This window comes from Strix uralensis, chromosome 7 (genome assembly GCF_047716275.1).
Source record: "Strix uralensis isolate ZFMK-TIS-50842 chromosome 7, bStrUra1, whole genome shotgun sequence".
Lineage (NCBI taxonomy): Eukaryota > Metazoa > Chordata > Aves > Strigiformes > Strigidae > Strix > Strix uralensis.
In genome coordinates, this window is record NC_133978.1 from 24,975,007 (window position 1) to 24,990,583 (window position 15,577).

The 15,577-nt window shown below is 34.8% G+C and overlaps 1 protein-coding gene across 8 annotated transcripts in view; it reads left to right on the plus strand.

Annotated features, from left to right (window-relative positions):
- Positions 1-14,941, plus strand: part of IDE (insulin degrading enzyme) — a 69,237-nt gene extending 54,296 nt beyond the window's left edge. For all 8 annotated transcript variants that reach the window (XM_074874968.1, XM_074874966.1, XM_074874963.1 and 5 more), the window contains 7 exons: positions 955-1,066; positions 2,162-2,329; positions 5,090-5,362; positions 7,414-7,475; positions 9,034-9,106; positions 11,046-11,113; positions 12,313-14,941. In XM_074874968.1, the coding sequence (XP_074731069.1) occupies positions 955-1,066; positions 2,162-2,329; positions 5,090-5,362; positions 7,414-7,475; positions 9,034-9,106; positions 11,046-11,113; positions 12,313-12,408 (852 nt within the window). In that variant the 3' untranslated portion in view covers positions 12,409-14,941. The remainder of the gene's footprint in view (positions 1-954; positions 1,067-2,161; positions 2,330-5,089; positions 5,363-7,413; positions 7,476-9,033; positions 9,107-11,045; positions 11,114-12,312) is intronic.
- Positions 14,942-15,577: the final 636 nt, after the last annotated feature.

Below are 15,577 nucleotides of genomic sequence, written 5' to 3' on the forward strand. Positions count from 1 at the left end.
TATTTCCTGCAAGTGGATGAATAGTAAACCAATCCTGTTCAGAACATCTGTCTGAACAGTTGTGTTGTAAATAATTTGTTTTAATATGGTGACTTGATTAGAAGAATATATAGTATTTTTCTCTAACCTTTCAAACTGTGTTTTGTTAGACCTCAATCTTTTTGTCTTTGATGTTGCATGGGGTTTTCGGGGGTGTTGGGGAGAGACAGCATGTATTTATTAAGTTTTCAGACCTTTTGCATGGTTTTGATAAGATCACTTGGGTTATGAGTTTGTGGCAGTGTAGACTAAGAGATTTTGGCTTTTAGCCAAAACTACTTTGTGGCATTACTGTAATTTCCACTACAAGAACACATAAGTCTTAACAGGTAAAGCTTTTGAAGTTAAATCCTTGAATGAAACTAATGATTTTTAAACTTCTTTCACTTTTTATTAATTTTTTTGATGATTATTTTAATCCATCAAATAAAAGAAAGTATCTGGGCATGAGTCTCAGTGCTACCAGCACGTCAAAAGAATGCATGTTTGAACTTAACCATTAATTTGTTTTCTTAAAGTTTCATCTGCTGACACGTCATCTGCTTTGCAAACATACGTTGTAGGTATCTCATTTTCAAACTTTGAAAGATGAGTACATCAAAGCGATGAAGTGAAAGGAAAAGAAAAAAGCCCATTGAACTTTAATTTCAGAAGCACTTGGGAGGAGTAGCAGTAGTTAAATATGTATACAAGATAAATGTAAAACCCCACAAAACCCTTGTCCCCCAAGCCCTACACTTCCTCTCATCTACTTCTGTATTTTTGCTAAATTACAATATCCCTACTTTTTATTTCTGGTTTTTTTTTTTATTTATTTTCTCTCATGTCACCATCAATAATTGGAAAGTCTTACCCTACTGTTAGGTACAGAATAATTAATGATTGTTAAAAATCCTTTTATGTTTTCTCTTCCAGGCTGCATTAGGAATTATGCAGATGGTTGAGGACACTCTCATTGAGCACGCTCATACAAAGCCACTACTTCCTAGTCAGCTAGTGAGATACCGAGAAGTGCAACTTCCTGACAGTAAGTTCAGTGATTTATTTACAATTTTTTAATGCTCATTAAATTGAGATTATCTGTTTGCTAATGGCATTTAAAAATTAATATTACTCTGTTTTTAGGAGTTTGTTTCAAAATTAGACTTACTTCAAATTATTTTAAACTTTAAATTAAAAAATATAATTAGGGTGTGGTTTTGTTAATAAAATTATACACTAATATATTATTTTCTGGTATACTTGAAAGCAAATTTTATTTCATTTTCAATCTGTGTATGCAAACTGGACTTCTTGGGGGTTGGAACTAGATGATATTTAAGGTCCCTTCCAACTCAAACCATTCTATGATTCTGTGATTCAATCTGAATTCACTTGATATGATTTATGGAGATAAGAGCCCTGCCCCACGCTCTGCTACACATAGTATACACATTTGAATAAGCATCATTCTTTGAGCACTTCTGAATATCAATTGACCATTCAGTGAAGAATTGTCTAAACAACTCTTGCTTTTTGAGAAAACTAAAAGTTCTTACACAAGTAACATTGGGTTTTTTCTAATATAAATTATTCTGGTCTCATTGTGCTTGTATATGATTTTGCTTCTGTTGTGCAAAAAAATCTTACATATAAGAAAGGAGGCTCAAGCAATTGCTGGGAACTGTACAGGAATGGTGACATATGTAGGTATACAGCCAAAGCCAATTACGCATAGCTGATCATCAGCCTGTGGAAACTACCATATACCAAAGTAGCTGCTGGTATTAAATGCTGAATTATTTTTAATGTTCATAAATGTTTCTGACAAATTGTCTCTAGAAACTATTTATATAGTAGAGGCAATGCAGAATTCCACTCCAGTTCCAAAAATATTTGCTTGAGAAGCAGCCAGTTTCAATTTACTTGCTGATATGCTCAAGATATGACATTTCGATGTGTTAAAATAATCTTTTCTTTACTTGTTCCATGAAAAGTATACAGTTAGTAGAAATTCTGCTTTAACAGTCCTAAACCATTTATTATAATTCCATTCCACAAGTGATAGACTGTTATCTTTACAACTGTGGACAATAAGAATGTACATTTTTAAGAACTTAAATGTTTTAACTTTGTCTTTTAGGAGGTTGGTTTGTATATCAACAGAGAAATGAAGTTCATAACAATTGTGGCATTGAAATATATTACCAGACAGACATGCAGAGCACTTCTGAGAATATGTTTTTGGAGCTCTTTTGTCAAATTATCTCAGAACCATGCTTCAATACTCTGCGCACCAAGGAACAATTAGGTAAGTTTTCCCATAGTGATTCTGAGTCTGTATACACGCATGCACGCATACTCATGCACTTATATGAGACACGATGAGGTGTTCTTTCCCTGCTGAGTGAGTGCCATTTAAAGGGCACTTGGTAAATGTAAATAATTTTAACTGCTGATGACTCAAAGGAATGTTACTGTGCATAGACTCTAAATTGAGAAGAAGCAAGCATAATTTTTAAGATAAGTCTGAAATATCTGAAACTAACTCTGGCTTAAAAAAAAAGTTGGATCACTGTACAGAAAATTTCATATCTAGAATTTTTACCAAAAGGAAATTAGATCAGTTTCATAAATTTTAGATCTTCTTGAAAAACCAGTAGTAGTTCGGTCTTTTCTGCTGGTGATCCTACTTCCAGGTGCACTTGATGATTCATAGGTCCTATTTTGGGAATACTGCTGTATGGATAATGGTAAGCTGCCATGTTGGTGAAGACCTAAATACATTTCAGGCTCTTTAAGAATGCAGCTGTTCACCAGTAAGTACAAATAATTATCTGAACCAGTAAGACTGAGAACTGGTAAGGTTATTCCAAACAGGATAACAAGGAGAGACAGAGACTTTCCATGACAGTTTGCATGATTGAAATACTTATGAGGAGGAGTATGGATTTTCTAAAGGTGAGAGACAGGTATGTGAATGTCTCAGTGTGATGACTAAGAACTACCAGGGATATCAGGCAAGATTAGATTTTTTTTGAGCAACTAGCAGAGTCAGCCATACCATATTCATCATAGGGATTTTAACTATCTAGATATCTGCTGAAAATACAGCAGGACCCAGGTTATTTAGCAGGTTTTGGAAATGTGCTGATGGCAGGTTTTGTATAGAAGTTGGAGGTAACAGCTAAAGAGAAGAACCAGCGAGGAAGAACTGTGTGAGTGTATTCAGCGCTGCGTAACTGCCAGATGATAGAGTTCACAAGACTTAGGAGGGAATAAAGTAGAAATACCATCAAAATTCAGTAAACTTCATGGAATTGTTATTAAGATCTCTGAGAAAGCTAAGTGAAAAGTAGTTCAGGAGTTAGCAGTGCCTTAGCACTATGAGGAAGAGAAAAGTTGTCAATGGTGGAAAAAAAAAAATCAAAATGTTTTAGGATGGCTTTGTTAGTTTTCACTTAAAATGTGAACTGTGACCAGATGATTTCCAAAATAAATACCAGTGATCAAAGTTCAAGGCTTGCATTTGAACAGGAAAATAACAGATTAAAGGTTGTTCAGGTAATTAGAAGCTTTTAAAGAGTTCAGGCACAATGAACTCTACGTTACATTAAAAAACCCCAAAATTATGAAATCCTGGAATTAGACGTCTTATAACTGAGAATTTGTGGATGATAGATGAGGTACTGGAAAAATAAACACATATAAATGTTATATGTTTCCTTAAAAAAGGAAAGAGATGAGCAGGGAAGCTACAGATCTGTCAGCTTAATTCTGATTCCTGGAAAATACAGAGTAAGTTATCAAACCATTTCTAAATTCATAGAAGGTAACTGAGAGACTATTACTGGACAAACTCAGGTGAAAGTAACATAACTTTTTTTTTAATAGAAACAGAGTTTGGATGGATGGATGGAAGTGGTGATGTTGTATGTCTCTTCTTGATAGTATGAAAGGCGCATAATATTCTCAAACAAGCTAGAGAGACTGCCTTTGTGGAAGTGCTACACATTTGGATGCAAGGCTGTTTGGAAAGTCATGACTGAGGAATAGATAAGAATAGTTCATTTGAAAAACAGTGTTCTGTAGAGCTCTTTTGTGATCCAATGCTATTTAGTATTTTCATCAAAACTCTGGATGATAAAAGAGTGAATATACTTACTAAATCTTCAGATAATATTAGGCTGGGAGAGGCTGCAAATGTGTGGGAAGATAGAATTCAAAATCAGTTTGACATTTTGGAAACATGACTTGAAGATAAGATGCAGTTTGGTAGGAACGGTTTGGCAGGAATAGGCAGGAATAATCAGTGGCACAGATACAAGCTAGGAAGCAGCTGGCTAGGTAACATGTAGAAAACAATCTACAGGTTACAGTGGATCAGAAGTAGAACATAAATCAGCAGTGTCATGCTTCTGCGTAAAATGCTGGGATATATAAACAGGAGCTTTCAAGATGCACACACAATAATACTCCTGTATTCAGGTAAGGACTTTGAACTACTGTATCCAGTTTTGACATAAGCTTCAAGGAACAATTAGAGAGTTATAAAACATTTAAAAGACTGAAATGTGACAGATTTGTTATTAAAAGAGGGGAAGAAGACTGAAGAAAGGCTTGGTTCAGATACGCAAAAGCTGCAGCAAAAAGGAAGGGAATAGTATTTTCTTTTTATCTAATTGTTGAGAAATAGTGGTCTTACATTGCAGCAATTCAGATTACACATTACGAAAAATTACTAATAAGCTCCTAATGTTGAGTCTAATGAAGCACTAGAGTACAGCTTAATTTCTGGTTACCTAATCCTGATGACAGAATTCCTTTTGTTCTGTCTTGGTCTGCCTCATCTCCTCCTCACCCCTCCCCTGACCTGATATTTACCTCAGTGAAATAAAGGTGTTTTAAAAAAACATACAGTGGCATATTTTGAAAACCTGCATTATTTCGTTTATAATACAGAATTAAACTTAGCTTAAAATTGCGTTCCTGTCAAGCATGACATGTTTGGTGAACTTAATGCTAGAACAAGGGATTTCTTTTAATTTGTGACTGTTCTTGTTTTGCCAAGGTTACATTGTGTTCAGTGGTCCACGTCGGGCAAATGGCATACAAGGACTGCGATTTATTATCCAATCTGAAAAGCCACCACACTATTTAGAAAGCAGAGTTGAAGCATTCTTAAAAACTATGGAGAAATGCATAGAAGATATGACAGAAGAGGCCTTCCAAAAACATATCCAAGCTTTAGCAATTCGTCGTCTAGACAAACCAAAGAAGCTGTCTGCAGAATGTGCTAAATACTGGGGAGAAATCATTTCCCAGCAGTATAACTTTGACAGAGGTACTAATTCCTTTAAAACTGAATGCTGTAGTTTGGCTACACTTGTGACTGTTGAGTGTCATATTCATTTGGGAACAACTTAAACTTTTACATAACCTGTGCATAATTTAGTCTATTTTTTGTGATTTGTGTCCGGTAAGTTGTATTTCTTCCCTCTGCCCTGAGAAAATACCTGATTTGTGGAGCCTGTGCTCTCACTGCTGTGGGAGCTGTTAGTAATAGAGGATAAATGTGTTCACCATATAATGGGGGTTGATGAATACTTCACTGACCTTCCATTCTTTCCCTTAAAGCTCAGGGAGATGTAGAGTAGGTCAAGGATTGAAAGTTGTTTGAATGCAAATGTTGATGTCACATAAAAGTGATGTTCAGATGTCTGTATTACATATGTGCCTAATACTTGACTGAGATGCATTCAAATATACTTTGACATTCCTGATGGTGCACATGTTCATATGAACCCTATTCCTCTTCTCATTGTGCAGTTCCTTTGAGGGAGCAATGGCAGAGGCAACAGCAGATAGCTTAACTAACATGTGACCTGTCTCAGCTTAGAGTAGGCTTGAAGAAACATTAATTTTATTTTTTTTCATCCATGATACTTTAAAGATTATAAGCTTGTAGAAGACCAAATAAGATCCAACTTCTAGTGTTATTACTGAAAATGAACTGACAGTTATTTACACTGTGATCCTACATAGTATTTGTGTTTTTCCCTGTTTCATAATTGTTTGAAGATTTTAATCCAAAATACTGAGGTATATTAATAATATAGTTTCTGACATTAAAAAAAATAATATCAGTTTTAGGTACAGATCAGCTTTTCCTCACATTTTCATGTCTCAACTCATTCACAGCTCTAATTTCCCATCTTCCATGCATAATATGCTTCCTACATAAAACTCACTCTGTATGCTGTGACTTTTCCTCTTCTGCTTTACATGCACAGTGTTGGCCTTCCACAACAGCAAATACAGGCGTTTTGGTCGACAATGGCTAACTGAACTATTTTAATAGTGAAGAATTTTGAATTGGCATCTAGCTTGGTCTCAAGAGAATGAGAGCTACTGACAAGGTTTCATGCCCGACTATAAGGAGTGGCGTGGAAACTTATCCCCTCAAGTCTTTTTTTGTGTCTGAGGAGTTTAATTTTTCACTGCCTTAAGTGTTTCTGTTTTTACCATACTTGGATCTCTAGTATCTCTCCAGAATTTGTTACTGCTAGCTGTAGTCATATCTTTCATATCTAAATCCCACTCAACTTATTATTTCTCTTGACTTTTATATCTTTAATTCCTCTCTACCCACTAGTAATTTTATTTCATTTATGATTCTAATATGACTGGAATTGACAAAATTGGGAATTCATATACCAGCCTCAAGAAGTGAAAGGTTTTTTTCTTCAGGTTTTTACATTTTTATTATTACTACTTTTATGATTTTACTTAAAGTTTTTCTCCCAAATGTCATCTATTTTTCCAAACTGTTTTTTGTTGATTTTTATTTCCTTCATGTAGAACTTCATATTAATTACTTAGAGCCTGCCTCACAGACTTGTTAGCTGTGTATTTGTTCTCTTGCACACATTTCTTTCTTGATCTTCCTGCTAACCCTAAGAAAAGCAAGCATGCCTACATCAAAAAACATTCCTGCTTATGCAGCAGTGATATTACATGACTACAATTTAATTTATATGAAGCTATGTAGCTACTGAGACACATTGTCCCCAGATATCTTAAAGGTGATTATTCCTTAACAGGTATGATGTAGGCACCGTTCCTTACATTTATTTAAAAGTACATCCTGCCAAAGTACAGCCTACCATCCTGTTTCCTAGTTGTGAATAAAATCTATAATCAGTCTGCATTAGAAATGTGAAACATTGTTTTGAAGGTAATATACAGAAGTAGGTACATCTTCTTTAGCTACTGAATAACATACATACAGTGCAATCAGTATTCTTCAAGCATGCATTTTTTAGTAAGTCCAATCAAATGGACAAAGCAGCTATGATTTGCAGACCTGTTACAATTTTTACTATTGTTGTGCAGATAACATTGAAGTGGCTTATCTAAAGACCCTGACCAAGGATGATATTATACAGTTCTACAAGGTAAGTTAGTCACGTAGTTAAAATGTTACTTGGAAGGAGATGTAGATATAACTGCATGTTATTTTTGTGAACTATGAAAGCATATACTTATGCTGGTTTAGATAGATGATGTGATTGATGCAGATATGTTAATAATAATTTTGTTTCCTGAGTCTTACTTAGCTTAATGGCAGCTAGCATACCGTAGAAATAGTGAAGAAGGATTGGTTTTTGTTGTGGGGTTTTCTTTTTCTTACCAGCCTTTATTCTCCTGTTGTCTCATTTATCCTTTCTTTATGAATAAAAAATGTGCTGCTCTATGACCGAGCTTGGCCAAAATTGCAAATTTGTTGTTTTATTTTTTTCTTCAACCAGTAATATTTTGTGTGCATAAATTGTGAATGAAACAGATATTTTTAAAGCTTTGTTCACTACAAATCAGCACTTCTTTTTCTTCCTCTCATAGTTAGGCAGAACAAAGGAACAGCATAATGATGCAATAATTGTACATTGCAACTCAGCATGAAGTTGTTAGATAGATATCTAATAAAAGCAATTGAAATACTAGGTGTGTGTGTGTGTGTGCTGTGTCGTCCCACTCCCCATCCATTCCCCGCCCCCCCCCCCCCCCCCCCCCAAAAAAAAAATTTGGCCTCATGTTTTCTGTTTTGTAACAAATTTCATAGGCTATGATAATTCACTGTATTGCGAAGTGTACATAGGGTTATATTATTTATGGGGCAACTAATAGCTCAGGGAATCCTTTGAAAAATAATGTAGATGTAAAGTCTTTGGAACTTACTGTTGGATGGAAAAATTTCTGCCCATGAAGAAGCATGGATATGTGTGTATCTATGTGTTCTTTTTTTCTCTCTTGAGGGTGGCCTGATGTCTTTCAAAATGGTTTCTCTTTGATATTCTGTCTTATCCTTTTCACTATCCAAAGTAATTTTTACATTACAGTCTTTTTTTGTAAGATTTAGTCTTAATGCTTAAAACTGGTTTTTAGATGGCACAGTGAACACTAACATCTTTGTTTTGCTTTTATAGTATGGTAGCACGGGTGAAGATATGCAGCAAAGACAAACTTGGAATTTCAGTAGCTGTTGTTTAATAAAAAACTTGAACAAGTATCCACATGCTATTTTTGTAGGAATCTATACTATTTTGCTTACACTAACGCTTAACGCATGATTATCCTGTATTCCAGAGCAGAAATAAGTGGCTAGATTGGTGAGCTGGTCCAGCTGAGTTTAATAATTGTGTTCAGGGTGATGTGCTTCCAGAAGGCTGCTAGGAACTGAAAATTCTGCAGAGACTTTAGGTTGCGTTCCTGATAATATGATAGTTATTGGCTGAATTCTTATTACTTCCACTTTTTCTGAGTCCGAAAAAGTACATAAATTTCTTAACTTGATTGTAAAATAATTCAAAGTACTTTATGGATGACTTTTAATAATATTTGAAGGGACATTTTAAAGCTTAAATTAAAATTTAAGTGCTCTCATTCTTTTACTGTTTGATAATACCTGAGTGATACTTCCCACACCTGAAAGATTTGATGTTTTTTTTACTGTAGGTGCTGTTGGCAATAGATGCTCCCAGAAGACACAAGGTATCAGTACACGTCCTTGCAAGGGAAATGGATTCCTGTAAGTATTGTTCTGAATATAGTATTTAATCAATTCCTGTTCAAGCAAGTGATAGTTAGACGGCCATGTTATATGATACAAATGCGCTATAAGAAAAACTCGACCCTGGAGATTATATACCTTTCAGAGGAAAAAGTATTTCTTTTTATAGGTTTTCTTCACATGGGTGCTTCAAATTTTCTGATTGATATTTGTGACCAAGTTCTTCAGCCATCCTGAAGTAAATTGATATTAAAACAATATATCTTAAAATGCCACTTATTTTTTCAACAGGATATTTTAAAACAAACATAAAAGTCTGTAGTAGTCCTACAGGGAAGAACAAAATTAGGATTTGCAGTTATCAATACAATGTGGTTCATTTTTTTTTCCTGACAAGCAACGAATGTCCACAATTCTATTCAAGCACTCTCAAAAAAACCCCCAAAACAACAAACAAACAAACAACAACCCTCTGGGAATGTCAAACATTCTATTTTAAACTTTGACTTTCTCAATTTTTTCAGGTTTTATTTTAAAATAGTCTAGCTTAGGTGTGCATTGTAAACTATTGTTCCATTTTAGAATTCAAGAAGGAAAAGATTAAAAGTGTCTCTGGTTAATATAAAAAAACTGAGAGGAAAAACTTCTATGTTGTTTTGTGCAGATTTTTCACCAGTTTATACTGAACTTAAATTCCAACGTGTAACTGGTTCCGAGATTGAGAATATTAAAGGCTTGTCCGTAGAACAGAAAGAAGCAGATAGCTGTGTGCCTGTCAGGAACCTCCTTGCAGTTTCAGAATGATTGATTTTTATGGTACCGTGGAACTTGTAAGTCTGCAGCTGAGTAAGGAAGACTTGCTTTAAAGCATCTTCCCAGTTTTCATGACTAATCATTGTTGAATATAAATAACTCTAATACTTTTCCTATCCAGAGAAAACTTTTTAAAGTGTAGTAACTACATTGCCAGAATGGTTTATTATTTGCTTGGAATGGTATCTTCCCAAGACAAGGGTGAGCACAGGGGACAACCTAAGAAGTGGTTACTCTTACAGGGATGATAGCAAGGTATTTTCTCCACATACTCCCCAGTCCCAAACCATTTATTCTGGCATGTGGCCTCTCTTCTGACATGAAAGAGAAGTTGGGACTTCAATGCACTTCCCGTGAGTCCAGATGAGTATTCTTCCAAGGGCCGGTGCCCATCCTCTAGAGAGCAACACAAAGGAGGAAGGGTAAAAAGCTTCCCTTTCTCCTGGAGGCAGTCACACCATTTTCTCTGAGAGTGGAAAAGAATGAGAAGCAGTAGAGTAGAGATCTGGGATTTTAGGAGGGGGAAGCACTTGAACTCCCAGGGTGAAGGTTAGGGTTGAAATTTGAGTATGGAGGTAGAAAAGAGGTTTAAGAAAGACTAGAAGTTCTTATGGACAAGTGGATTGGATGCAGAAAGAAGTTTTGGGGTGACTGGAGTAGGGCATGCATGGGGACAGGCAGGGAAGAGTTGGGGCTGCTATCCAGAATCTTGGTATGTGGAGTAACCGCCACGCTTCTATAAGCATGCCCTTACTAAAAGATGTGCTGTTGCATTGCTCTTGTTGCATATACCACTGGCATTTACTACTGTTCTCATAATTTGTACTGAAAAACAGTTTTAAATATTCACTGATCAGTAGATTAGCAATTTTTATTTCTAAATTATCTTTATGTGTAAGTAAAATGAATAAAAGCCACTACCTCAGCACATGTTCTCAAATCAAATAATGGATTAAGCTCTTTGTATTTCTAAAGACAGCCATGGAGTATAAAAGCAAAATTTTCAGAAAATCTTAGTTAGAAATACTTGAAGATTAATAACCTGTGCTTTATATAGATACCTGTCTTATAAAGAAAACAGTTTATTATGTAAAAGGTACTGATTAAATTATGGTCCTGAATTAATTTTGGTGATGTTAAATAGGCCCTGTTGTTGGAGAATTTCCATGCCAAAATGATGTGAACCTGGCACCAGCACCACCACTACCACAGGTAAAAAAGAAACAACACACAAAAAATCCCAGGCTGTATTCTTAATACAGAAGTTTAGTTATCATTAAATATAAGTTTATAGGGAGAAACAAACTCCTTGAAAGTCATGCTGTTGTGGGGCTAACGTTTCAGCTCTTTTCCCCATGCACTGTCATTCCCAATAACAACAGGGATTTTTCCTGGGTGGTTTTTTTTCTTTTTAACAGTCTGTCCTGTTACCTTTATTCTTTCTGTTCCATTGAAATGAAAGCTAATAGTAGTAAACTCTACTGAGTATCTACACTGTGGATTAAATACAGATTATTATTGTCTGAAAATACTGATTGTATCTGATCAGATGTATCAAGTGTTAAGAGAAGGATGCATATGCATCAATAAATATATCATCTTTGATTTAAAAAAAAAAAAAAACAGAAACCACAACCCAAGCGCAAACCACCACCAACAAAACCAACTATCTGGTAATTATCTTAAAGCCTAAAATATTAATGCACGTTCCTGTCAATATGTAACCTGTGAGGGAAGCAATGTGAGAAATGCTATTCATACAAGTGTTACAGATGTCACTGTGTGGTTAGATATGATAGCACTGGGCCCTTACTGAACCTTAAATTAATTTTCTTGAAGAAGGATGGTAGTGTTTGTCCCAATAGATAATTAACTTTTCACAATGCAGTAGAAGATCTGTGCTCTTATTCAGCCCATACAGGTGAAATAATCATCACGAGTGGAAACTTCTCTATATATGTGAATATATTAGCCATTATGAGTGAAATGTTTAAAAGTTACTTTTTTACTACAACTAAAAACAATAGCTCATTGAATTGCTATTGTTTTTATGATCTTACCTCTGATATTCAAAGGGTAGCTGGGATGTTCTGAAGCAGAATTTGTAAATTAAAAGACAGGCTCTGCATTTACTAAAGTTCCTGCTATTATGAGTAATGCAATTTACTGCATTATAACTATTGTTTTAAATTATTTAGAGTAAATATGAAACCGTTTATTTCATAAGACATAACGCTGTATTTTGGGGGATCCTGTAATAATGAAGTGTGAATCACTAATATTGTAGAAAAGAGCAAGAAAGATGTGTTCATATGTAGCTGTAGCAAAAGTTAAAATGAAAAGGGAGGAATTTCTCACTTTTCTGATTAAAGATATTGAGCAGATTTTTTCTTGCATACACTTCTTTGCAGCCAAGCGTGATTGAAAATATGACAGAATTCAAGCGCAGCCTGCCACTCTTTCCGCTGGTGAAACCACATATCAATTTCATGGCTGCAAAACTGTGAAGAACCCCAATGGATGAAGAAATGCAAATGATCAGTACTGACATGGTTTCAGGGGACTTCATGATGAACAAAATTATTAAAGATCATTAGGATAAATGGTTCTGTCCGTTATGAAAGTCCTGAATTACTTCTTGGTTCGTTTGACAGTAGCTGTGTGTTAGGGATAGAGAGTATAAAAATCAGTTGTGGTCATGTGTCATTTATATTACAGACAACCTGTTGAAAACCAAAATCAACTGAAACAATAATAATAAAAAACTTGTAGATGCAGTATATTTTTAAAATAGCATATCCCTTCAAATTTTCATTTTGATAAAATAACCCTCCAGAGCAAACCAAATTGCTTTGAAATGTCCTTGTTACTCCTGAAAAACACCATTTAGTGTCCCAATAATTATCTTATTGGGGGCTGGAGGGGGTGAGAAAAGTAGGTCCTTTTTGAGATGGGGTCAACAATTTTTCTTAAAAATAGAGACTTCCACATTTTTTGAAGTGACGTGTTGAATGATACTTTTTTTAATTGATCCTTAATGCAACCAACATATTTTCTATTTAAGTTTTATGAAGACCTGTGGGGGAAAATAAAAGGAAATTTGACAACACAGTAGTAAGTGAGAGAATTGTCTTAATGAGAATAATTGAAGATATGGGCATGATTTTAATATTTCTATATAAATTTGGGGACATTTTATATTAAAACTAGTAAAATGCTGGAAACACTTTAATAGTGCATCTTATTTTTGTTATCAAAAATTGTCCCAGTCTCTTGATACTGTCAACATCCTGTTCAGTTTTTCAGTGTTACTGTGAATTGTTTCCATTTGGTATATAAAATACTTTATTTGGTGTCATTTTTTTTTTTTTCAGTTGCGTATGTACTGATGGAGAACTCAGTCTATTTTGCCTCAAATGAATGTTAGCTCTCAGTCCAGCAAAGTACTTAGTAGTGCAAATAAGCACATGTTAGTTCTTGACTCAAGAACAGGTGAATGTTAGATACGGGCCCTGTGATGAATCAGGTACATCATGATTCTGATGTATCTGTGTGGGTTCTTGTCCTTCAGGAAGGCTTTTGGGGCAGTGCAGTACTGGGTTAGCAGCACTGCTCTAGCACAGGGTGTAGGTCAGGTTACATCACAGAATGTTTGTTCCTACTTTTAAGAAAGCTGCACAAAACCCAGAAGGATCAAGAATTATGCTGAAATACTATACATATATATTCCATAATTTAGTAAAATGGTAAAACAATATATGGTGTCTAATCTTCACCAAGTTTACTGACTTCTACAGAGTGGTCTTGTGCTTGGGACAGCCCCCAAATAGAAGCAGGTAAGGGAGAATCTTACTAAGTTCTCCTACCTGTTTGATTGTGATTATTCAGACAGGATAGAGTATGCAAAGCACTGAAGATACAAAATCTGCTCATCAGGGATGTTACTGAGAGTTTGCTTCTTATTAAAAGAACCTGAAACTAAGGCCCTGACGTAACACGTGTGTTGTACATCAGAATCCTGGTGTATTCAGTAGGGATGTTCTTGTCATTGATAAATGTTCGTTCTGAAGCCAACTTAAATGAATGCTTGATAGGGTAAGGGCCTTAAGTTGTGTTTATCTGAGAGTCTCTTCTAATTGAATAAATACAGTGTATTTTAAAAGGTTAACAGCACATGTTTGAACATCTTTTTAATAAATTTGGTGATAGTTCGTGATGTAACCTGTTGTCAAGGAAGGCCACTAGCATTTTTTTGTAGCCTGAGAAGAAAAAAAAATTAAACATAGTATAAGCAAAACCAGTAAAGGTGTGTCTGTTAATGATATTTTTGCAGGATCCTTCACGTAAAATGGGCTTTTTACCCTTTTGCATTTTGCTTTTGTTTATAGTTTTCCTTTAGTAAAAGTATTTGTATTATATATATTAAAAGTTTTGACAACATATTATAAAAATATATATTTTGGGATTTAGTATTTAAACATACCACTCTTACGGTGAATAAAATTAAATGGCTTCTATCGTGTGTAAAAATAGATAGATATATATATTCATGGAAGTACTATCAACTCTAATTTTAACAAATTATATAAATAAATTGGAATAGCAGTGTATTTAACACAAGCTCACATATCATGTTTTCCAGAGGAAAAAATGTAGAATTTCAAAGTTCTGTGACTGGATGTGGAAACCCATGTAGCTTTCCAGCAACTCTTAATTGCTTTTAAGTGTTCTCCAGCATTTTACAGTTTCTGAGTTTGATATAGCAGTAAATTTTGATAAACTCAGGCATACTAATGGGTTCATTTTAGTGGATCCAAAGCTGCAGTGTCTACAAGCAATAAAAAAACTACCTAGAATACACTGTAATTCAATTTTAGTGCTTGTTAATTAGTTTATGTAAGAAACCATAAATTATTATTACATAACTGTAATTTTTGCAAGTGCTATTTTAAGCAGTTGATGTGGAATTGGGTGCATGTGACACAGCCAGTATGACAGAGTGCTAGAGTTATTCTGTTTACAATAAACAATCTGAATTTAGTGTTTGGAGTTCTTAATTTGTTTCATTTTAATTTTTTGCATACTGGTAATGTTACATCTATCAGAGTGTGCATGTTTTTTATTATTATATGTTAATTGTGATTTTCTGCTATTCAGTTGCTTGGACTAGTTAGGCATTGCTGGAGAAGTGTTCCCAGTCACTTCTAGGGAAGTTTCAGAGAACTTTCCCATGTGGCATCCCACACCTTTTAGGTAGATCCACCTCTGTTGCTCTCCGAGTGTATGAAAACTTAATAATATAAAGGTAGAAATATTTGCACAAGACAGGATTTTAATTATCAGATCTGAACTTGTAAATTCAGAGCATCACTGCAGCCAGACTGAATCGTTCCTAGTACAGCTTTACAGTGTTGCTTTTGAGAAATTACTTTCCCTGGTCATTTTCTTTTAGTTTATGCACACCAGATTACATTTCAAAAGGTTAGGGGTAAGTGTGATTGTTAGAACAGTAAATAGTATCAATTCTGAATTCTGACAGCGTAAAGATACAAGTCAGCAAACACTTCTGCTGTTCTAATGGGGCTCCTTGGAAGTAATATCTGACAGCAACGTTAAAAGAGGCAGGTTTTGTCCTTGGCATTGGGAAGAGTGGTTGGCATTCTCAGTGGAGAAATA